Below are 23,666 nucleotides of genomic sequence, written 5' to 3'. Positions count from 1 at the left end.
AAGGATAGCAAAGGCTTTCATAGATGTAGGTTTTTGCATATATTCAAAATATCGTCAGATTGTGCTATTAGTTGCCTAGGTTTTTCACACATTTCAGGACTTTTATGCCCTTGCTAGTAATTAAATTAGTTATTTACCCATTGTACACAGTCTTGAATTACTGTACGATTAGCTTGGGCACTTAAAAGTATAAGAACACTTGAAAGCAAAATCCAAGCATAGATATTCCATAGCACGTCTTACAATCTAAATATTGCTCTTAGTCTAATCGAAGCAGCAAGAGTAGTCACAGCAGTTGATGGACTATTTTTCAAATTGATTTCAAAAATGTATTTAAGGGGATGATCTTCTACTCTAGATTACCTATTGATTTTTAATATGAAAAGCTCATTATATAAGCAGTAACTGCATATAAAAACCTAGCAAACCTTTGCATAAATCCTTTAATTGAATTTCCAGAGCCTGTGGTTCTACTTTTTTTTTAATTAAATCTATTTCTTTTTTTAAGTGTTACTGTGTAATTTGCATGCTGTGAAGTGGCCCTGTCCCAGATAAAGTGCCATTGATCCTTATTAAACCTCACCTCTGGGCTTGCTCAAAACTAACTGGAAAAATTAAAGTGTTCATGCTGCAATGCACTTATTGCTTGTGTGATAGGATTATGGAAAAAAAAGAATAACATTAATTTCCAAGAGAGAATTTATAATGCAAGATTTTATTTTTTTTCAGTTTGATAATTAATAGCAAAATCATATCCTAAATATAAATTGTATTTCAGTCTGCAAACTGCAGTAGTAATTAGGAAAGATAATGTATACCTGATATAAACCCATGATGTTTTATATGGACACTCCTTTGGTATATTAATTTTTTTAAGTGTTCAAAACGATTATGGATTCAGCCCAACAGCTTAAATAGAGATTTGAGAAAAAAAATAAAATCTGGAACCTATGCAGTACCTTATATTAATAGCTGCTTCCATTTTATTTCTTGAGTTTAAAATGTGAAAAACGATAGCCTGCAAATATTCATGCTAACAATTTTTATATTAGAATTATCATGAGAAAGAAAAGTATATAAGTTCCAATACTATTTTCTATTTTTTTTAAAATACCTAACATTTTTTATTTGAAAAGCAATAAAATCTCCTGAAGAAATATTCATAATCAATAAGAATACAAAGTATGGAATACATTAACAGAGTTATAAAAATGTTTGCAGTATGACTCAAAATGAAAAACACAGCAAGTTATGTATGGTTTAAAATGTAATCAATTTTGCGGTTGTGTATGAGGATATAAATGATAAACACAAGTAGTAGCATTTTTAGTAAGGGCTGTTGCAAAAAAATACTGTATTTATGGTCTATTCCATTCTTTTTATAGATCATTAATGTAGAAAACAAATACAGTGTATCCATTTTCTTAGACAGTTTAAAATTCCATTAAATGATATTTTTAAATGGAAATTTTGAGCTCATTTTATATGCTGCTTTCTACAAACACATGCTGTACTGAAAGTGAGCATAAACTGGGTTTCCAGCAGAAGCCGATACCTTAGAAGTTATATTCAGGAGTGTTCCACATTTGGAGGGGAAGCTAGGGTTTTTTTCCACTTTCAGCAAAGCGAACTGCTAAATCTGTTATGTTTAAGAAAGCGGTGAATTGCATGTTGTATTGACTGTGATATATTATGTACAACTAGGTTGGAATTGTCAATTGCATCACAACCTCATTCCACAATGAAAGTATTTGTTTCAGAACGTCTCATCTACAGAGTAATTAGTGCAACTTGATTTTTGCACTTTGCTTAGTTAATACAGAACCAGTTTAAATACTGCTTTCTCACTGATCTGAACCTAACCAAATTGTGTTTAACTGTATTGGCTGCTTAAATGTATTATGTATTTGTTTTAAATCTCCTTTATTGCTTTTACGTAAGCACTAATTGTTTCAGAATCAGCCTATCAGTTTCGTTTCATATACCCGCTGAGATGGTAACAATAACATGAAATGAGCTGTATTTTACTCTTTTTTCAGTACCTCATTTGTGCGTTTGACAACACTGTTCTTGTTTCCCCTGCTAAGTCAGTTGGTTAAGCCTTGAACTTTTATTGTGCTCCATATAGGAGTTGCCTTATGACCACTGGAGCTCTTTGCTACTACTAGAACCAGTCTGGACCCATGGATCATTTTTCTTTCGTTCAGCATGTAACATTATAGAGTATTCAGCAACATTTCTTAAAAACAAAACAACAAAAGAAAAAAGCCTAAAACTCTAAAATTCCTGAATCTGTGCAATTTGTGATATTGCATAGGTTTTTATGATGAAATAAATGATAAAAAATATAATTCTATGAAATGTTTAGAAAAACCCATAAGCAGGATGTGTTGTTACTTGGGAAATTGTTCCTACTAGGTGTCTGAGAAGAAACCCTACCTATACAAGCATTTTTGTATCAAATGAAGACCTGGATGATTCTCTGGCTGTTTTGCAGTACTGTTACCGTTCCAATATAAGAAATTTCATCATAGGACAGCAAAGAAAGGAGATGAAGAGCATAGACTGTGGATCAAGGGAACGGATTGTGTTGTTTTGTTTTGTGCCTTGTGGAGGTAGACTCATGGCTTTGAATCTTTGCGTTTGAATATGTATAACACCATGCTTCTCATCTGTGGCACAGCATTCCTGGGCTTGCACCGGTGGCTGAAAATGCCCAGGAATATCCTTCTTCACAGAGGCAGCTGAGTGGTTCTTAAAAAAATACCCTAACTGGAGCAATGCCTGCTTAAAAGGAAAAACAGACAACAAATGGGCTGCTGTGGCACAAAATTTTCCCAGGAAGACCTCCTGATCTCATTCTTTTCAGAAAACACTTTTTTACTGGCCTTGCTACAATGACATGCAGTGTTCCTGAATGAACTTGATTTTTCTAGGAAAAAGAGAAGGTGGACAGAACTACGGGAGGAAGTGGATTGGTCCTCTTGCAGCAATATGGAAGTTGCTCAGAAAAGCTATGCTGACCTGCAGCCTTTTAATAAACGAGCATGAAGCTAAGTTGATATCCATTAGTTTACTCATGAGCGAACAGCACTCGGCTGAATAAGGGTAGCTGGAACGATCCATTCAGCAGCAAGGGAGTGCAATCGCAGCTGCAGTAGACCTGCTGCTTTCTTCTGCAGTGCTGTGAATTTTGCACTAAAAGGAGGTTATCGTGCATAGTTCTAGACAGCAGTCTGCTTGCTTCTCTGCTAGAGCAATATTGTCTTCAACTTTGGGAAATGAATGTTTCAGTTCTCTCCATCAACAGGCAAACACGTGGCCAACGCAAAGTATTTGCTCCAAATTTTCATGTTAGTTTGTAAGATTAATGTGAATGACTTGTTCATCATTATTTGTGTTCCTCCTCTATGTGGTCCAGCAGTTTTCTTCTGGATTTTTTCTCTGAACACTCGTTACAAGTACCGTATTGCTCCTTGAAACTTGTTCCCGTTTTACCTTACGTACATCAGAAGTGTTCTGAAATTATGCTTTAGCAAAAAGGTCTTAAAATTCTTTCCCGGTTGTTTGTCAGTGGGTTAGTTGTAGTTTCCTCATGGTCTTTAGTGGAGGAAGTAAGTGACAGTGATCAGTGAAGGTGGACAGTAAGATTTATAATGTATTTGTGCTAGCTGATTGCCAACAGAACTGGCCTTTCCCAGAGGTGCTGTACGCATACTTGGAAAATCAATAGGGATTAGCCTATGACCCCCTTCACATACTTATACTGTGGTCTGCATTGCTTACCAATATTTCATCTGTTTCACTTAAATGCTGTTACTTACTCAATAATGTGTGGCTGTTCTTGCAAGCTACTAATTAATTTTTAAAATGCAGTATCACTTGAAACGGAGATAAAGCACACCTTTAGCATCAGAGTGAGGGGAGGGCAGTGGCTTACTTAGTGAATTTGCACTTGGTACCTTTAATTAAAAATCCTGCTTTGAAAGATTAAAGTTATACATTCAGATTAAAAAAAGTACTAAATCAAGTACAGAGACCTTTTCATGGTAGTTGCCAACAAGCTAAATTGCGGCGTTTAACTAGGTACCTACAGGACTGTGTGTGCCATTTGCTGGCCCAATTTGACTTTTCAATATGGGTGTTTATACTTAGAACATGCATATAAGGAACTTATTTTTGGTAACGTTTAGATAAATGTCTGTCTCATTATGTATTACACAAATTTCTTTTGTACTAGGATTAACAGTTTCTGAAATGTCTTATGAGAAAATAAGGTTTTCATTTTGGTTTGCTGTTTGTTTAATTTTTGCCTTGGTTTGCTGTTTTTGGGGTTTTTTTTGTTTTGGTTTTTTTTTTAATTTTGCCTTAAAAATACTTCGTTTAAAGTTCTTTCCTTTTTTTTGCCTCTTGTAAATTATAGGGGAAAAATATTTTGTGTTTATAAATAAATATATTTCATTGATATTGAGTCTAGGGCATAGTCTTGACAGTATGTTCCCATGTTACATAACCCAGGTTGCATTTTAGATAGTAAGGCCTTGAAAAACTAAACAGAAGTATCAGGTATTGTTTTTTCTTTGACTAGTTAAAAAAAAAAATATATATAAAAGTAGTTTATCATACAGTGTAAAATTCTTATGTCAATTTCTAGTTTACCATACAGTTTGCCAAAATCCAAAGATAATGGCCTAAAGCAATTATTTTTGATGAGCTTGTTCTACCAATAGAGGGATTTTAAAAATTCACGGTTTCTTATGCAAGTGTACCTATTCCCTGGAGTTACTTATAGTTTCTTATTGATCTAGTAGCTGGTATTTGAATTGGTCGATGTACTCTGTAACTTGTTTAAGATACCCTACCTGAACTATTAGTTTAAATAATATATTCATAAATTGATTAATCATTACAGTAAGAGTTATTAGCTGCATTTTTATCTGTGCGCTATCCACAAATGACTCCTGGTATAATAATCATGCATATATAAACATAGATTCAGGTTTAAATTGCAGTACGCCCTATAATAATTATGCTGCTAGTAATAGTATGTTTCTGCAAGAAGGAATCAACCTTTTTCTGTGTGGGCAGCAAAACTCGGTGTGCGTTTATTTAATGTGGATAAAGTAATTGTAAATATTGATGCGCTTATAAGCCATGTTACGGGAGAGAGGAAAGGAGGAAGGAAAAGACGCGGCTTTTGTTGGCAAAGGCATGTAGCTCTTAAGGTTTGATGTGTGTTTGGGCGTGACCAGGTACCGAGCGAGCTGAACAAAGCGTGCGGGAAGCTTTTAGGGCACACGGGTCCGTGGGTGATGGGTGGGAGCGTATTGTGCAGCCTGTCTGCGACTGCAGGTGGGGCTGGGTAATCGCACAGACCGTGGAAGCTGTGGCGAAAATTACGGTGCGGATCTCATAGCTTGCTTCTCCTTCTTAGAAGAGGACTATGGGAAGGAGCCAGAGGAACTACCTAACGAATAGATATTTGTGAAACGTTACACTTAAAGGGATGTAGCTGCCTATTCCTCTTAGACGTTGCAGAAGAGTTTGACTTGCATGCCTTCATTTGATAACATCTTGCTTTGGAAAGCTCTGTGTTGCTATCAATATACGCTTAGCGTATACAATTGCTGTAACTGGGGGTAGTTGTGGTGGTTAAATTTGGAGCTTCAAATTACTATGAGTAAGGAGTAAAGGGTTTGTATGTTATTTTATAATATATATTTTAATGTGTCTAATAGGAACGTGCTCCAAAAATTGAAAGAGCAACCACCGTAATTTTCGTAACAAAGAGCCCAGTCTGGCTCACACAGGAGTCGGTATGAATCTTTCTGTCTACCACAGTGTGCACAGACCGCATTCAAAAATTTTTATTAGAGAAAGAAATACTCTCCAAAAAAGGTTTGTGCATGCAGAGGGAACTAGAAAAACCTATTTAATCAAAAGTGTCAGAACTCACTTTCTTAGTGGCTCTCAGGTTTACTTTGCTAAATGATGCAGAGTCCCAACAGCTTTAAACAACTTTCAGTTTCATTTAATCCTAAATTCTATGAACAAATGTGAACACAGCATACATATACATGCAATCTTACCATCACACACATTATCAAATTAATGGCCTCTTTTAGTTAATAATCTGAGTGTAGCATGGAAAATCACACACCTCACATTTCAGCTTATTTCCTGCATAAACTATTGTCACGAGCCTTGGACTCTTGCATTTTGCAAACGAATAACTAGAGGAGCTTTTTCATATTTTAGTTTGAAAGCCATTTTGTTTCACCACATGCTTTTTCTGCTTCATAAATTCTACTTTAAAACATTCAACAACCTGCTAAATTAATATATACTGTGTTCTTTCTTTAATGGGTAGGGGAACTTGTCTCACAGCAGTGCATTTGCTCAGCTCTGTTTTGAAAAAGTGCTGCCTGCCGTGTGAAGGACATCTGCTCACAAATGAATGATTGTGCTTTTGATTCGGAGCAGCACCTCCACTTTAAATGCTGGCTGCAGATGAAAGGAACAGATTGCTGTGGTACCGCTTTTGTGAGGATTCCTCTACCCAGCATGTGGCTTCATACATTATTGAGAGCAAATCCACTTTATGCTACCACTCCTCACTGCACTTATTTTGCCAACCTTATTCAGAATGTCAGCAAGGATCACTTTTCTACAAAGGAATAAAAGGCCGGTTAGGAAGATTAAGCAGATAAATTATTTACAGTGTTTAATTATCATTGTACAGGTTTATTAAACTTCATGGTTACCTGGAAACCTAAGCAGGTGCTGGAAAAAAGTCTAATAAAGTTAAATAAAAAATGTTTTGTGTAAAATGAAATCCTTTTATGTGTGCCATGTTAATATAAATGTCCAGGGTTTTTTGGTTGAGTGCCAAGCTTGACTTGCATTTAATGTTGTGATTATTATTTTTTTCATAATCCATTCCTCCTAGCTCAAGGCTTATTATGATAGGAGATCCCACAGAATTCTCTGCTGGGTTGAGCAGCAGCCTGTTATACTACTAAGTGTCCTAGACGATAAACAGATGTACAAGGTATGCTTGGTAAATCTCAAAAGATTCCCTTTTTCTGGGATTAAGGACAGCTGAATTTTGTAGCAAAAAACCCCACTGTAGCACCAAAATACGTTTTAGAATTTTCTTTAATGTTTACACTGAATAAATAATTTACTTTGTTTCTTCTTCACGTAAATTGATCTAATTGGTGTTTGTTTAATCATAGAAGTGAGGACTTTAATTTTTGTTCATTTTAATTTTTTTTTATTTAGCAGTAGAAGTGTTGTCCTCTAGGAACAGCTTCCACATCTCTGTACGCTATTCACTAATATAAACTAATGAGCTCCATTAAAGATCTGCCCACATAGTTGCAAAGAACCACCTATTAATCTGTCATCTTTGAATACTCTGAGAAAATTAAGACCACCAAGCAACCATGAATTCGAAAATGAAAAAGGCAGTACCAAACCTATTATATTCTAAGGATGAGTGCCAAATAGGTAGGAAGTGACTGGTGTTACTAAAAAGAAGCAGACAAATCCCACTGATTTAGTTCGGTAAAATAACCCAGAAGCATATCAGGGTAAGTATGGGCTGAAATCCTGGCTCTTTTAAGGTCAGGGGAGTTCTATTACTGACATGGGAGGATACCAGATATATATCTTTTTGAAACTGCAGTTCGATTAAGATCTCAATTATTGCTAAAATAATTTTGCCAAAAAGTGTGCATTTTAATACAAGGCCCATTTGGTTTCCCATTCTACTGTTTACATTTTGGATTATGATACAAAGAATTCTTAGGCTATTTATGGAGCAGGTCTTTTATCCTCCTGTGTTATAGTTTTCTTGGTACGTAGTTACTTGTTTTAACAGGAAACTGGTGACCAACTAAATGCACAGAGTTGCACTCCATAATGATAGCAACTTGCATTAATTCTAGGTGGGTTACTTTCTGTGCAAACTAGAAAAGACTGTTCAAATTAATCTGGTAGAATAATTCTGGGTTTAATCCACAGTGTGAGAAATTAATTGTAAAAATTAATATCCATGATTCTCGTTGTTTTGATTAAATCTGATTTATGCCAGAATAGTAAATTTCTCATTCCTGAGTTTAACTCTAGGAATCAGGATTTTGTTGAGAATATTCACATCTGCTTGTCCGAAACCCGCTCTAAGGGATATTTTCTATTATTGCTTAACACATGCAAAATACAGCATCGCATTAAAAAAAAATCTGAGTTTTAATTCTTTTTTTCTTTTGAGGCTTTATTTTTATAAAATAAATATCCATAGCTATCAGAAGAATATTGCTCTTTGATCACTTTTTGTAAATTGTCCTCTTGTTTGGAAGATGAAGGAAGGGAAGAGGCAGACTGGGGGCAGATTTCAGTGTATCTTTTGGGGGTTGTATGAGTTTTTGGTGTGTATGAGACATACACACTTTTCATATGTATGACTGATTTCGCTATGGCCAGCTCTGAAGGGGGAAGCACATCAACTTAACTCGTGGAGTTGAACTAGCTGTTTCTTTACAGCTGCTCAAGATATCTTACACATAATTAGTACGCTAGCTGCTAACAGGGGTGGCATACTGTTGTTGAGAATAAAGAGTTTGTAATACTTGGGGCTATAGTTAGTTGGTACTAATTTTTGTATTCCACTGGGTAAGCTTTGACAAAGACCTGTCGTTTCCCAAATAAGCCATTCTTTCAAGAGAACATCTGTTGAAAGAGGCAATTTAAAATCTCCTTAAAATCCAGGGCATAATTAACACTATAGGGATACAAATATTAGTTTTCTAGAAGCTATTTCTATTTCGCTTTGTCTCGATGTTCAGTAACCTTTTCAAGATTTTTTTTTTTCTTTTTTATCACCATTTTGCAGTTAGTATACAATTCTACATTCAAAATAAGCATCTGAACTAAACCAATAAAAATACTAACTATAGCCCGTTGATGTTAACTGAAAAAGAAAGTCCTGCAGCAGGGTGGCGTGGTTGTCTTCAGCTACAATAGGTTAAAGATGTAGGACAGCCGTCTTTGTGGAAAGCTCTTTGTATCTCAATATTGAACCATTATGCTACACCATTATCTTTTTAAGCATTGTTTTATGTTAAAGTTATTAAAAATTAATTGAAAAAAAAATCAGAAGTTTCTACAAAGCAAATTGGAGTAAACAGAGTGATGTCTGCCATCTAAAAAAATCTGAAGAAAAAACCTGATTATAAGTCTTGGATTTAATCACCTGCTGTAGCAGCAGATAATTCTAAATAGCTTAGTGTAAACACTTTAGCAGTTTTCCTGGTAGCAGGAAAAAACAGTCACCTGCCTATTTATTTGCCTACAAGATGGAAAAGAGTGTGTGAAATTCAGCCCTCACTGAAGTCAATAAAATACTATATTAGGCTTTGAGCCATTATCCTTAATTTTGGCTTTTAGCTACCTCTATCCCTTCCATGATTTTATGAAATATGGTAATATTTTTGCAGCAGAAAAAAAGACTTCTTACTAATGCTCTCGCTAAATAAAAATGGCAAAAGTACTGCTGGATTACAACAAGAAAATGTTATATCCACAGTTTGGGTCTGAACATGTTTAAGTATATGGAATATGAATCATGAGTCATTTATGCCTATTTTAACATATTTCTGTATGTCAGCCTGTTTTTACTAAGTCTTCTTTTGGGACCTCACTGTCTTTACTGATTATTAAAATTTAACTTTTTCTTACATTATTTGAAAATATCTGACCGCATGGCTCAAGCAAACCAATGCCTCTTAGGATACAGCAATGAAAATAGTGTAGTCTCAAATCTTGTATATTTAATTGAAATGGCTACTGTACAGAGAAGTAGTATTCCCACACTGGAATTCCAGTTATTCATTACCTTATTTCTTTCTGGAAAATTGCAAATTTATTCTTTATAGAGCTCAGGCATAAAAGCTGTCTGTTGCACTAATGTGGAAAATGTTTTCCTATTACACCGTCTCCATGCAAATAACAAATTAATGCAGCTTGTAGAGGAATCTAATCACTGTAATTCAACATTCAGGGGAGCAAAAAATGATCGTGCTTGTCTTCACTCTTCCAAGAATGACACCAGATTTTAGTTTTTTAATGCATGGCCTATTTAGCTCATTAGTTTTAATATACAGGTTTAAAAGTCTTTCCTTGAGCAATATCTTCAAAACAAGATGTTAAGCTCCCCAAGTCTGTAATCTCATATCAAGATGTGGTTATGGCCTTGCAGTTTTCCTGCTATTTTATGCCCAGTTTTGTCTTTATGCATCAATCTTCCATTGTATTTCGTCTTTGAGAGATTTAATTTATGCAGTGGGTCGTTACAGCTTTCATTTGCCCATACAGAGGGACCCTGGGGATAAGAATGCATTCAAATCAACTGCCCCCCCCCCCCCCCCCCCCCCAACCTTTCTGGTGATTAGAAGTCTTAACTATGCTGCTGAACACCCTAATTTAAAAAAATGTGTTAGTTTACTAAACTTCTCTTTCTTACCAAGGTCAGAAAATCAGCTACTTCTCAAGAGGTCTTAAATTGCTGTCAAGCTTACCTGCGTTGAAATTAGCTTCTATTCCTTTTACACCTTCAAAATGTTTTTAGAAATATCTTCAGTTGCTCTTTCCGACTGCATTCATTCTTTGGCCTTTCTGTTGCTTTTGAGCCTACTAAAGACTCCTTGCTTGTTTTTTGCAATGTTTTGTGTAACCTCTTTTTTTCACGCTGCTGTCCATTTATGCACTTGTCTTAGATTCCAAAATGATGTAGGGTTAAAAAAATTATAGTGATCTGTTAACTCTGAGAGCAGTGCAATTGCCCTCCCATGGTGTTTTTTATTAGTTTTACCTGTTCTACCTTGGAACCCATTTAAAAATGTTAAATATAAAAGCAAAGAAAAAAGAAGGCTTTTTCACTGAAGGACCTAGTGCAACAAGATCCAACAATTTAATTGAATGGTTTTTTGCATGGTTTTTATCAAGAAGGGGAAAATGGTTTGAAATTCAGATTTTTTTTCAAATCTGGATCTTTTTCAAATCCTGCCTTGAATTAAAAAAAAATTAAGTCTCATGCTTCCTCACCTTCTCCCACACCAAATCCATTCCCATTTCTTGGTCAGAAAGAAATCTTCCTCCACAAGTCAGACTGTTGCCTTGTCCAGCATACCGACACTCGTTACACCCGACAAAAGAAATGCACAATTGGACTTAAATGAAAGGTACTTCTGCTGGGTGTTTTCTTGAATTTTCTTTATCCCCAATGGCCTGTCTTCCTGCGCCCTTTAGATACTGCCTGTTCAGCAAAGGAGGAGGACGTTCAGTCATTCTTGTCAGTTTGTCTTTTCTGAGATACGAACCTGGGCTCCTCTGACCTACCCCTACTCTGTGGCTATGTGACAAATGGAGTAAAATCAGTCTGTGAGATCAGTGAGATACTTCTCCTTTGCTGATAAGCAGCTTTGTACGCTGTTTGTATGCACACTGGGTGGCATGAGTATTTAGTTATTAATTTTGTCTTTGAAAGTTAGGCTGTTTTTTTAATGTTCTTTCTAAGCTATTTCTGTGCTTTCATTTGAAATACGTTGTCTCTTGAGTTTCTGCACTAGTTCAGTGGACATCTTGAAGAGACACTTGTGCTGTACATCATTTCTACTTGCTATGCTTTCTATCCCTTGTTTGGTGGGGAGCTGGTAAAAGGATCCTTTACTGTTCTTTCAGATGCCCTGTGTCGCTGGAGGAGGGAGGAACTGCCTGTTCCTTTGACTGACTTAAGTAGGTGAAACCAGGAGAGAAATGGTGTTAATGAAGTATTTTCATTGTCCACCCTTTTCTATGCGGCAAACAGTTGTTTTGGCCAGGCTAATTCTGTCCCTCTGTTTTTCTAAAATGCTGTGACCTTTATAGATCCCTCTCATTGGGAGCCATTTTTCTTCTGCCGCGTTGTTTTAGGGGTGGGGGTTGTGCACGCACGTGCCTTTGTCAAAACTGCCTCAGATCCAAAAGCCTATGCAAGATCAACACATCTGTACCTGATCCAGCTTGGTGGAAACCATGCAAGACGTTGGGACTGATCAGGGAGTAAGTTAACAAGAGGAGTAGTTTAGTAGCAAAGGAGGTGTGATCTTGTTAACAGGACTAACTCTTAGTGGGACTGTGGATGCATGGCTTCTGTGTTGTAATAATCATTTGAAAAAGCTGACTCCCAAAATCTAGAAAGTAATGGTTCTTTGGAAATGCTAAGTGAAATCATGAAGTACATTTTTTCCTAATATATATCTTCCCCACAGTGTTGTGTTTGCTTCTTTCACTGAAGGAAAAAGCAAACGTGAAACCTAAAAGACAAACTCACTTGAAATTCATCCAGTTAAATGTTAAAACTTGATTAGTTGTTGGATTTTTTCCAATCTTGTCTTCTGTATATTTGGTGACAGTTACACTAAGAAATCTACGACAATGAGATGGAATTCGGGCATATATCAAAGCAAACACCAAAAATGCCTCTTTTTTTCTTTTTGTAGAAACTCAGGTTGCACAGTTAACCACATAGTTAAAAGATTTTAACTCTGTGTAAGTTTTTAACAGCTCATTGGCTGATAAATGAAAAGGAATTCAGAGCTGAGTGGAATACAGACAAGCAGAAAAACTGCTCACAGTTGCTAGTTTCTTAAGTCGGAGATTATATTGTCAGATTTTATGGAATACTCAAAAATGATGCCATGTTCACATGTAAACCCTCATCTGCTGAGTCTCTCTCCTTTTATATTTGCAACAGACAGTGCAGGCTTGGCAAGGATTTGTCCAAAACAAAATGCTAATTAAGATTTTTAGTCTGCTAACGAGATGAAGTTTAATAGGTTCTTCGGGCAAAAAGGATAGGTTCTGTCCTAATGCATTATATTTCTGAACTTGCAATTTATTCAGTAATTAACTTTTCTTGATGACAATGAAAATGCATAGCCTTGCATGCAAAATTCATTTTAGTCTTTACTGAATGTACAAAATGCATGCGAGTACATTGTACAAGATACTGGATGAGTAAAATTCTCAAAAACTTGAGGGAACATAGTATTTGAAGCTGTTCCATTATCAACTCTATCAAGTTATATAGCTGATGTGCTTCATGACAGAGCAGTTTATTAACCTGAATATTTTGTGGAAGGAAAGCCAGAAAGAGCAGAAATGTTGTCAGTAAGTTTCTTGTTGGTGTTCCCTAATTTTTTTCAGAGACACATATACCCAGCATTTTTTCTTTCTTACAGTATTTCATAGAATTTGCAATGCTTCTGCAATTTCTCTTCTTTATCCGGAGGAGCTATTTATCCCAGCTCTGCTGCATTTAGTTTCTTTTGGGCCTTAGATGCTGAAGTTTCTACTGGGTTACTCAGCAGGAGAAGCTGACCCACAGCTAGGAAATGGCTTTCCTTGAGTCACCAGATTTTCCCAGTACACAAGACTATGTATTAGCAATGCACTCTGTATTCAATGTAATACATGTACGTATATTCTCATTATATGTCAGCTTAATGTATGCCTGAAGTACCTGAAATAAACTGTCTCAAACAAGACAGTTTTTTCAACATGGCACCCTAAAATGAGCGTAAACTTAAATCCTTCTTCCCTCATGTAGGAGTGTGAAGTTAAAACCAGAAACGCTAAATGATTTGTAACATGTATTTCAATATCCAGAGGTTCATTAAAGTTTCAGTGCTGATCTATGAAAAATACAGTTTATTAGTAATAAAAGCATTCACACCTTACATCTTCAAAGCACAGCACAAATATTAACTTGGTTTCGTTATGTAATATGTATGGATGTGTAAAATGATGTATGGATGAATTATCTATCACACACCAATTTTTAAAGGTGTTTGAGCTTTTTATGCTTCAGGGAGTGGCTTAAACAACATATTGTTCTTGGCTACTGATAACTGCAGTCACTTCCAAATGGGAATACATCGCTCTGTGTGGGGAACTCTGTCTAAAAGCTTGACTCAGATAACTTTAATAGCAGTAGTGCCCCATTTCAGGAAATTCCTGATGTGACATTAGATTCCATATTGCTGGCATATTTTTGCTAAAATAAAACTAATTGAAAGAATATGTTATCCAAACTATGTTCACATTTGAAATCTATTAGTTCAGTTATTGAAGGGGTGTATATCCCAAGGGCGTTAAAAATCATCCCGAGAATCTTTGTTTATTCTTTGTGGGTCAGCTAATGCTTCATTTAAGAAACTGCGGGATACCCACAACAAGGATCTGATGGATAGTCAGATTCACGGTCTAGTTTTAAGCCATTAGGCCAGTTTATGCCGGTATGTTATTGGCAGAAAAATACTTAATAAAAGTTAACTTCATGCAGCTTTTCTTGCACGTATCTGATTTTCAGAATTCACCTAAAAAAACCTGGATTCAGGATGGGCACCGTGTATTTAAAATAAAGCAATTCACATATTGATTATTTTTCTGTATATAACTTCTCTGCAGGGAGTTGGCAGCCAACTTTGGCTGTAGTTCGTATGTTTATTATCAGGTTATATGAATGAAGTAAATATTTCAGTCTTTATATCAACTGCCAGGAGCAGAATAAAACCTGACCTCCGCATGACATGCTTTCCTATGTTCAGTAATAAAAACTAAATTGGTTTTGTGAGAATGCATCCAGAAGTAGGCAGCTCCCCCCCTCCCCATTACACGCGTGCACACATCCTACGGATGACGTGCCCTAACGCGGCTCTGCGCGTGGTTATTATTCGGCGTCCACCGGGTGTTCGTGACCAGAGTGGACGTGTTTAAGGCCAGCGGGAATTCCGCCCCGAGCGGGACAGCGCTTCGGGGCTGCTCGCCACGACGGGGCGGTTCGGCTCGGCTCGGCGGCCGCTGCTAGCCCGTGGGGCCGGGGCAGGCTGGGCACCCCGGCGGGACGCCCCGGGCAAAGCACGGAGGGGGTCCTTTGCTTTGGTTTTTTTTTTTTTTACTTACAAAGCAACCAACCAAGCCAGCCTGCTCGGTAGATATAGCTGAAAGCAGTAAAGCAGAATCTTTAACTGGAATATTTTGCTTAATGGATATCGCACGTGGATAATAACGGAGGCCGCCCGTGAGGTGGTAGATGGAATTATGCGTAGGTAGTGCTTTGTTGAAAATACTTTAAGATTTGAGGCAATTGCATTCTCTCAGGTTTTTAAGGAAAACCTTGTGTTGACTTCAATACCTACAGCAATGTAACAGACTAGATTTTTCACAGTAAAAACCAAACCCAAACAAATCTGGTTAGCAGGGGAAAAAAAAGAAAAAAGTGCTTCATGCGGCACCTTTAAAATGAGATTCTCAAAGATCTCTATTTAGAATTGTCAAACTACTCGTTGATGCAGGCAGTGGTGCTGTGCCAAGGTACAGGGATTCGCCTACTGTGCGTGGGATGTACCCAGATTTCTGACCGCTGCCTTTGCTGCTCTCACTGCAAACTTCTCCCTCTCTCACGCTGGAGATTGTACTAGAGTTAAGAAAAGTGATACATGCTTAGCTTTGATAGCAGCTTGATTTGATTCTGTCTCGTTAGGCAGAATGTTTTAAAATCATTTGAGAACTCTGGAAAATTACTAATATTGTGAGAGACTGCCTTTCTCACTACCGCTTGTAAAAGTAAATGTTTTGATCAATAATTATGTAGAATTTATTTTTTTGTTTACTTTTCAATATTTTGTTTTATACTCAACGGCAAAGAACGTAACTGAGTTTTAATGTTGCAAGAAACATCTGCAGTGAAACCTAATTCTTGTTTTTTATTGTCTGGTGGAACACCACCAGCTTTTATGCAGCGATATAGGTGTCACTCTGCGTTTCAAGTTAATCGATTTCAGACCCTGAATTTCATATATGAACAATGGACACAAATAGAGAGTACTACTTTGGTTGAATAAATGGTGTCTGGGAGACTAATGTGTCCTGCGGTCCTGTTCTTTAATTTGTAAAATTTCCTCATATTACAAGCCTTCGTTTTTCAGCTTTGTGCATTTTGTGTTGGGGTTCCAGCATAACCAATAATCCAGACTCCTTGATATCCCCTATAAATCAGCTTGTTTGCTACTGACATCTTCTACCCGACAGCTTTGGAAATAGCGAACCACACCTGAATAAAGCATCCTACTGTTTTTAATTACTGAATCTTTTTCAGCTGTTACAGTCTTCTACATTTGCTACACACTTCCTCTCATCTTGTATTAGGGTGTAACATTGTGGGATAATGTTTTATTTTCTTTCTTCTTCTATGTATTTTTAGTATTTACCCTCTTGTTGCAACTACAGGCTACTTTGATAAGTTTCAAATTTGTAATCAGTCAGGAGTGACCTTGTCTTCTTTTCCTTCTCTCTCATCTCCCCTAACCAAGTATAGCAAACCACCCTTGTATTGGCATGGTAACCTCTCTAAATGTCCCTTTTATAAATCTTTCATTCACCTAAATGCTTCATAGTGAGGAAAATTGGCTTGCAGGCAACCTTGCTCTCACTGTGCTCAATAAGACACTGCATGTATGCAGACTGCTTGTGAATATCTTTACTAAAAAAGCTCCAAATCGCATATTGCAGAACTTGCAAATCACTGGTTAATCTCCAGTTTAGATCCTTAATTGCTAAGATATGTAGCCCTTATAAATTGTGCAGAGAAATCTTGAGGAGTAGAAATTGAAACAGATGTAAAGACGTTCCCTGATTCTGTAGCCTGTCACTGATCTAATTTGAACCCAATTGCTAACAGGGACTCCTTCAGAAATTTATAAATGTTAGATAAGAACACCAGCAAATTAAATCAGAAAGGGAAGAAACTATATGTTGCTTATCTTCTTGAAGGATATGGGATCTTGTACAAGTTCATTACAAAAGTGAATTTTCCGTCAAAGAGATGTTTATTTTAATCCAGAAAAGTTTCTTCCGTAGAGGTGTCCACCATTTGGAGCAAAACCACTCCAAAGTGATTATGCCACCTTATTGCTTAGATATCCTCATATATTTCTTGTTATTCTAGTTGAGTACTACATTCAGACAGAGGTTGCCAATAAAGTTTATTGTAGGAGCTAAGTGTCAATATCTGTAGTACCCCCCGCCTAGGGTGCTTGTAATTAAAATGCCACAGATAGTCTGGGAGAAGCATGAAAATTTGATGGCAAATTGATTTCAGGTTCATCTTGAAATTTGTCCTCAGCTGGACTCAATACTGCTGGCAGACATTGGATGGCTTTTGTCAAAAGGGTTTGCTGGGATGAGACAGAGATGCCTTGATCTGAATATTAAATACAGTGCACTGCTTATGACAGTTTGCTTACTGCTAGCATGTTCCTTTTTTATGTACATTTTATTATGTGGGGAATGTTTAGGGTGGCATCACTCTATTTTACTTAAGAAAATGTGTTGCTTACAAGTATTTTGGCACACTAAAGAGCAGACATACAATATTAGCTTCAAACCTAAACACACAGCTTCAAAACATTTGAATTCTATAGATATTCCCAAGATTAAGCTGAGCTGCACAAAGAAAAGGAGTCTGATAAGGTAATAGGTAAAATTTGTGTCAGCGATGGTGTTGGAGGAGGGCAATTCCATGTAAAGTAATCTTTATTTAAAAGAAAGAACTATTTTTTTTTCCTCAGATAGTTTCATTTATAGAGAAAGTACTTGGAGCAAATATAAAACACCTTTTCTGCTGTCAAGTTATAATCTTACAGTAAGTCCAGTATAGACCTTTATTTTCACAGATATTTTCTTAGCAGTAATCTTCTGCTCTAGTAGGTATTTGAAACAATCTCATGATGAGAACTGGCTATTTTAAAGTATTTTACAAAATCTGAACGCTGGTCCAAGTCCACAAAATAAAGAAAAAGGTTATTTATTTGAAATGCGTTCTGTGTTTCAGGAACACAACTTTGTTTTGTTAACATTATTCCAAAAGTAATAGCAATTCTTTTAAAAAAACCAATTTTGCATGTTTTTCAGACCCCAATATTAACTTAAAGTCTTTGCTTGTATTTTCATTCTTCAAAAACAGACCAGCCAACAGTTAAGGATGCATTGAAGTTCAGGTACTGCCCACAGCGCAGCCAGAAAAGCAGGGTGCTTAGAGAAGCTTGTCCTCCAGAATGATTGGGGTAAGCCAGTTGGGTGCGTATGGCAGGCTATGTGGAGCTCCGTGGTGCTGAACCGCCTAAGCTACTTTGGTCTCTGGTACACCTATATCGATGCAAACACAGCCGTGACAGTAACGCAGACATGACTGTAAGTTTGGGGTTTTTTTTCCTTAACTCCCTGAGAATGGCATTCTCGGCTGAAGTGATAAGAAAGGGAAAACAAGACTGGGAGAACCAGTGGGGAAGAGGTGAGAGGGAGAAATAGAATAGAATAGGAGTGGCTCCTGAGGGCTGTGGATCTTCCACCTGTGGAAGAATTAGGTGAAGGCTTATCCTGACCTCCTGGCTAGGTAATCTCCATTTGAACTGGCACAGCACTTCACTGATTTTTGTAACAGGTTCTTTTGTCCCTTCTTTTCACCTCGTTAGTGTGCTAGTATGTGGACGAATACTCAAGTGGTGTAAAATGTTGCTTAATATAACTTAAACATTGACCTCATCTCAATATTTCTCTATATCTAAATGATGCAAGCTGTTGCAAAAGCCAAAAAAAGTGATTTTGGACTTAGCTGGAGGTCTTTGGCTGCTACTCCTATAGGAAAAGAACTAGCATTATTATGAGGAAAATTAGACCTGTATAGTTTAAATTTAGCATTTTACTTCATTTTGATTTTTGAAATACCTGAACTGTTCACTCTAAGCATTTGACACTCCATTCTTCCTCTTCTCCTTCTCCTCCCTACAATATTTAAAACTGAAATAATAATCAACTATTGCACTAGAAGGAGACTCTCTTAGGTGCCTGAGATCCAAACTGAAGTATCTGATCTCATTTCAAATGGTCAATTTATTTCCTCCTTTCCTGACACTGGTGAAATTGTGTTTTTACTTCCAGCTATGATAGATTTGTTCTCTTGGTAAATATTATATGGTACAGGAGTCTTTATTTTTTCATATAATCTTTGTTTACAAAGTCAATACAATCACTTGGAAAATATGTAGCAAACACCGCAGTATATTAGAATCTTGTGTATTGTGTTTGCTGTAGGTACAAATTCAATACAGCAACTCTCCAACAATTGACATGTCAAGTAATATATCAACCGTTGGTATATTACTTTTTGCTCATCCTATTACTACTTATCAAAACTAGCTCACCACCCACACTCCTCTTCTCATTAAGGACTATTGCTTCAGGATGCTGAGCAGACTCATGTCTTGCTGATCGTAAGTGCAGATTCTTAGAAACCTTAGCAGAGATGTCATGCTTGTAAGAGAAGTGGATCCCAAACTTTTAGTGCAAAAATCACGCAGAGACAACACTGAATTTTTAATGAAGAAAATTATTCTTTTAATTTTCTTGGAGGAAAGTTAATTTAAATGACCAGTAAACAATTCCCATACAAAAATAGTTTCCTACATATAATAGAATACATGTAAGTGAAAGGGGACTTTTGCATATTTTGAAATAACTTTGCTATTACTTCTGCCTACATACTTTTCCTGCATATGTGTTCTTAGCCTTTTCTCTGAATCATGAATTATCTTGTGTGCCATGCAAAATAGAAGAAAAATAGATTGTGAATTGGAGTAATGTCAAGTGACCTTCATTCTGTTCCTGACCCAGGCTTTGACCTGTTTCAGTGACTTTGTACAAATGAATTTGTATCTTAGTTTCTCAGTTTTACCTATATATGACTGGAAAGCTAGTCAATTGCACTTTTATATTTTATAAAATGTTTTTAGATTCATAGCTGAAAAGTGCTGTGTGCTTAGTATTACTATTAAATATGACGTTTTAACTGATTTTTTTTTTTTTACCCATTTTTCCTACCTGCTTGTTCTAAATGTTAGTCCACTATACTCACCATTTAGATAGTGATACTCATTTTTTTTCAAGGCACAAAGTTTTGTCAAGTGAACTAGTATATATACTGCGATGAAAACCAGTTTTATTTTATTTATTCTTTTTTTGACTGCTGACAGGACAGTTTTATGCCTCCTTGCATTCAGAGAGTTACAAAACACAAGTGCCAAGAGGTGACATTTGTTCTTGAGGTTGGATGCAAGCCATATTTCCTCTTGTCCAGTGTTACAGCACTTTCAGAATTCACTGTATTGTGAGACAAAAGGATGATACTAATATGATGTATATTTATTAGAGGTAAAAATACCCTTATTTTTGTATATGTCATTTCCTCTTTTCTTCTTCAAAACTGTGACAGGGGAAGTGGTCTGGTAGTTCTCCTGGGGAAGATAGAACATATGCTTGCCACCAGACTTGGTTAATGCCCATAGATTGATGGAATTTGACATTTTGAGTACACAGTAGGTTTTCCTGCCATCAGACACAGCTGAACCGTATTTGTTTGATGGCACCATTTCTAGAAGGTGGTTCCTATTATTGGTGGCTTTATTCTGTTAAAATTAGTTTCCTGGTTGATCTAGGTTGAGACACTTCCACCACCACCAAAGATGATGATTTTGCAGTATTTATTTGTTTAGAAGTTATTTAGGATAACTATTTTTTCCATGTCAGTCAAGAATATTTGCATCAAAACTTTAGAAAGAAACATGGTGATATAATATTATATTTAAGGATATTTATGTTCTTTTTCAAGCTGTCACAGGTTTCCCGTGTATCTTTCAATTGCCTTTCTGTTCTTCATTCTAATTCCTTCCTCCTCTTCCAAATCTTATGAAAAAAATAGGAATAAAAATACCTAAAGACAGGACGGGATGGATGTTTACTAACTGGCAGAATGAACAGATAATTATTTACTGTTTTATTACTGTCATTAACTGATACATGGACAGGAGACACAGTAATAATTTGGGAAGTTCACCTCTATATGGCTCTACATTAGATACTGAGCAATAGCAAGGATCAAAAATGTTTACAAAAGATTTTTTTCAGTTATGTGCTGTTATCCCCAATAAATTTTTGCATGCTTCCTTGTAATCACACTTGTGATTTTTTTCTACAGAACAGCAATAATTAAGCTATCCAGTGCTCTTTGAATACAATCTCATTACTGAGTATACAATGTCATTACTATCTTTGAGCCCCTCCCTGCCTTCAAGAGCTATTACATGACCTCCAGATCTCTCTTAGACTCCATGTATTACCATTAGAAGACATCCACACTGGGAAATCACTCTGTTCCTGTTTTTGATTAATATTTTATCAGCCACAAGAGGAAATGGTATTCTTTAGCAACACTAATAAGTAATTGAGCAGATGAGATGCCCCTGCTACTTTGAAAAAGCAGTATGTAGAGGCTGTAAAAGAACAGCTTTAGATATGACTTAAGATACTAAATGGAAAAAAAAAACCAGAAGGTGCTGTCTACAGTGAACAGTCAGTAACAATATCAGCAGAAGATGAATAGTAATAATGTCATTGTTAGCAATAGGTTGTCAAAAACATGGTAAAAGTGTATCTTATTCAAATCAGTGTTCAGAATATATCTTTGCAGAAGTGATTGATCCATTGACTTTAAAAAAATTTTAAAGAGAGTCAATGAAAACCACATACAATAGACAGTGAAAACTGATGGTTGTTAAAGATGTTGTTTAAAGGCTTTTTCAGCTGCTAGTTGAAAACACCAGTCATTATACTTTCAACAAATATTTAGGACTAGCATTTTAAATGCTTATTAGCTACTCTAGAGTTATGTATTATGAACTGAAGGAAACTGTTAGTGTATAAGCAGTTGTCTTTTCAGTAAATAATGCACTTTACAAATCTCTTGGCATACCTGTCTGTTTTGCTGGCTCAGACAGAAAAGTCTTCATTTAATGTTTTATTTCATTTTGCTATATTTTCCTGGGTCACTTTTTCATGAATGGAAAAGCTAAATTTGGGAAGCCCTGTCAGATCATTGGCTCATAAAAACTGTATTGATTGATATGCTTAGGAAGAAACACATGTACCTGTGATGAATTGTGTTATATCAAGGTGAGTGAAGTGAAGACACAAGAAAAAGATGTCTTAGACATCTAAGATTCACTGTTTCTTCCCATTTCCCCCAGCAGGAATATAAGCCTTTATACTCTTATTGTAGAGAACGCTAGCAGTAGAGTCATGATGTTGGTGGTGTGATGTAAGATCTCTGTCATCCAGTAACTATTTTCTTTTGAAACCCTACAGGAAATTTCCAGGTGTGTGATATTACTGTCTTTATATACTATCGGTGCAGTCCTTTGCGTATTTATAACCAGGTATTACTTTTAAAGCTTGAATTATAAGCTGGTAAGAATTTATGTTGTCCCTAAAACAGTACAGGAGAAGAGTATGATGCACAACAGTAAATCCATTAGTCCTTGTGGTTTCACGAACACTTCTGCCTAAACGATGCATGAGAAGTTACTTTTTTTAGTTTTTACAATCTACAGGCCTTAACAGGAATCGCAAACAAGAAATACAAAATAATGGATTAACTACCTAGTTATATTAATTAAATAACATACATAAAATATGAAGAGTTATTAAAAAAAACCCTAGGAATTACTATTACTTCATTCCTCAAAGTGAGAGAGATGTGTGTGTGTGTGTGTGTGTGTGTGTGTGTATGGGGACTACTCTGTATCTTAATGCTAGGATTAATGCTAAAATGGACGTTATGAATTAATCATGGGATTTAATTTACCAGAATTATTTTTTTGGCATTAAGCCCCTGTAATTAGCATCTTAAACACAAGTGTTTTTGGTGATCTTTATGACAGTCAAAGCAAAACCTTCCGCCATTAATTTCTTGAGAATTGTTTAATAGGCAAGAACTAATTTTGCAACTAGATTTGAAAATGAAATGGGTTTGTTTAATGTGATGGGTGATAATGGCCTCCTTGCTTGTAAGTTGGTCTCATTTCTGCAAGCTCATTGGGTTTAACATTCACACTGAAAGCTTTGGAGAAGAACTTGGGCAAAAAGAAGAAAGGGTTTGTTTTTCTTTTTCTTCCACGTGTTCTATATTCTAGTGGGATGTAGGTTTGATTCAAACACAATCATATTAGGTTAATCACCATGTGACTTCATGGCTTAGTGAGGCAGGTGTGTTCCAGACTACATGTGTGAGCTCAGATATCAACTGGTCTCCTAGAGCCAGGTTTGAAGGAGGAAATGAGGCTTCCAATCAATAGAATATTTTGCTGCCTATTAATCAGGTTGATCGCTGTAATGTCTTTAATTCAAATTATTTTAAAAAAATAACACAAGAATCTTTATGTCTTCATAGAATAGTTTCCCTCCCCCCTAAATATTTAGCCAAAGACACAAATCATTTAGTTATCCCATATACATTACTACTGCCTAGTTCAGATGCAGTCAGCAGAGTTTCTTCCTGTCCTTTGGAATTTGCCAGCTGTGTGCTGTTGGCTACTAAGAGCTAGAAACTGTTATTCCAGTGGCAACTAACAGCAACTAGATAATATATTTTCCCTTCCCCTAACTGTTAATAGAAAATGAGAGGATGACAGGTTTATCCAAGTGAGAAATCTTGGTTTTCCATTCATTTCCCC

At 36.3% G+C, this 23,666-nt stretch overlaps 1 protein-coding gene across 8 annotated transcripts in view; it reads left to right on the top strand.

Moving 5' to 3' along the window:
- The window catches only part of WWOX (WW domain containing oxidoreductase), a 548,624-nt gene that overhangs the window by 167,115 nt on the left and 357,843 nt on the right, over window positions 1-23,666 (top strand). The window contains exon 9 of one of the 8 annotated variants that reach the window (XM_030024233.2): window positions 2,419-2,481. The exons of the other annotated variants lie outside the window; for them this stretch is intronic. Coding sequence (XP_029880093.1) covers window positions 2,419-2,466 — 48 coding nt within the window. The 3' untranslated portion in view covers window positions 2,467-2,481. Of the gene's footprint in view, window positions 1-2,418; window positions 2,482-23,666 lie in introns of those variants that run through there. 8 annotated transcript variants of the gene reach the window in all.

Source organism: Aquila chrysaetos, chromosome 9 (assembly GCF_900496995.4).
Source record: "Aquila chrysaetos chrysaetos chromosome 9, bAquChr1.4, whole genome shotgun sequence".
Classification (NCBI taxonomy): domain Eukaryota; kingdom Metazoa; phylum Chordata; class Aves; order Accipitriformes; family Accipitridae; genus Aquila; species Aquila chrysaetos.
The sequence above is the reverse complement of the archived record's forward strand: the minus strand, read 5'-3'. Positions and strand labels throughout refer to the sequence as shown.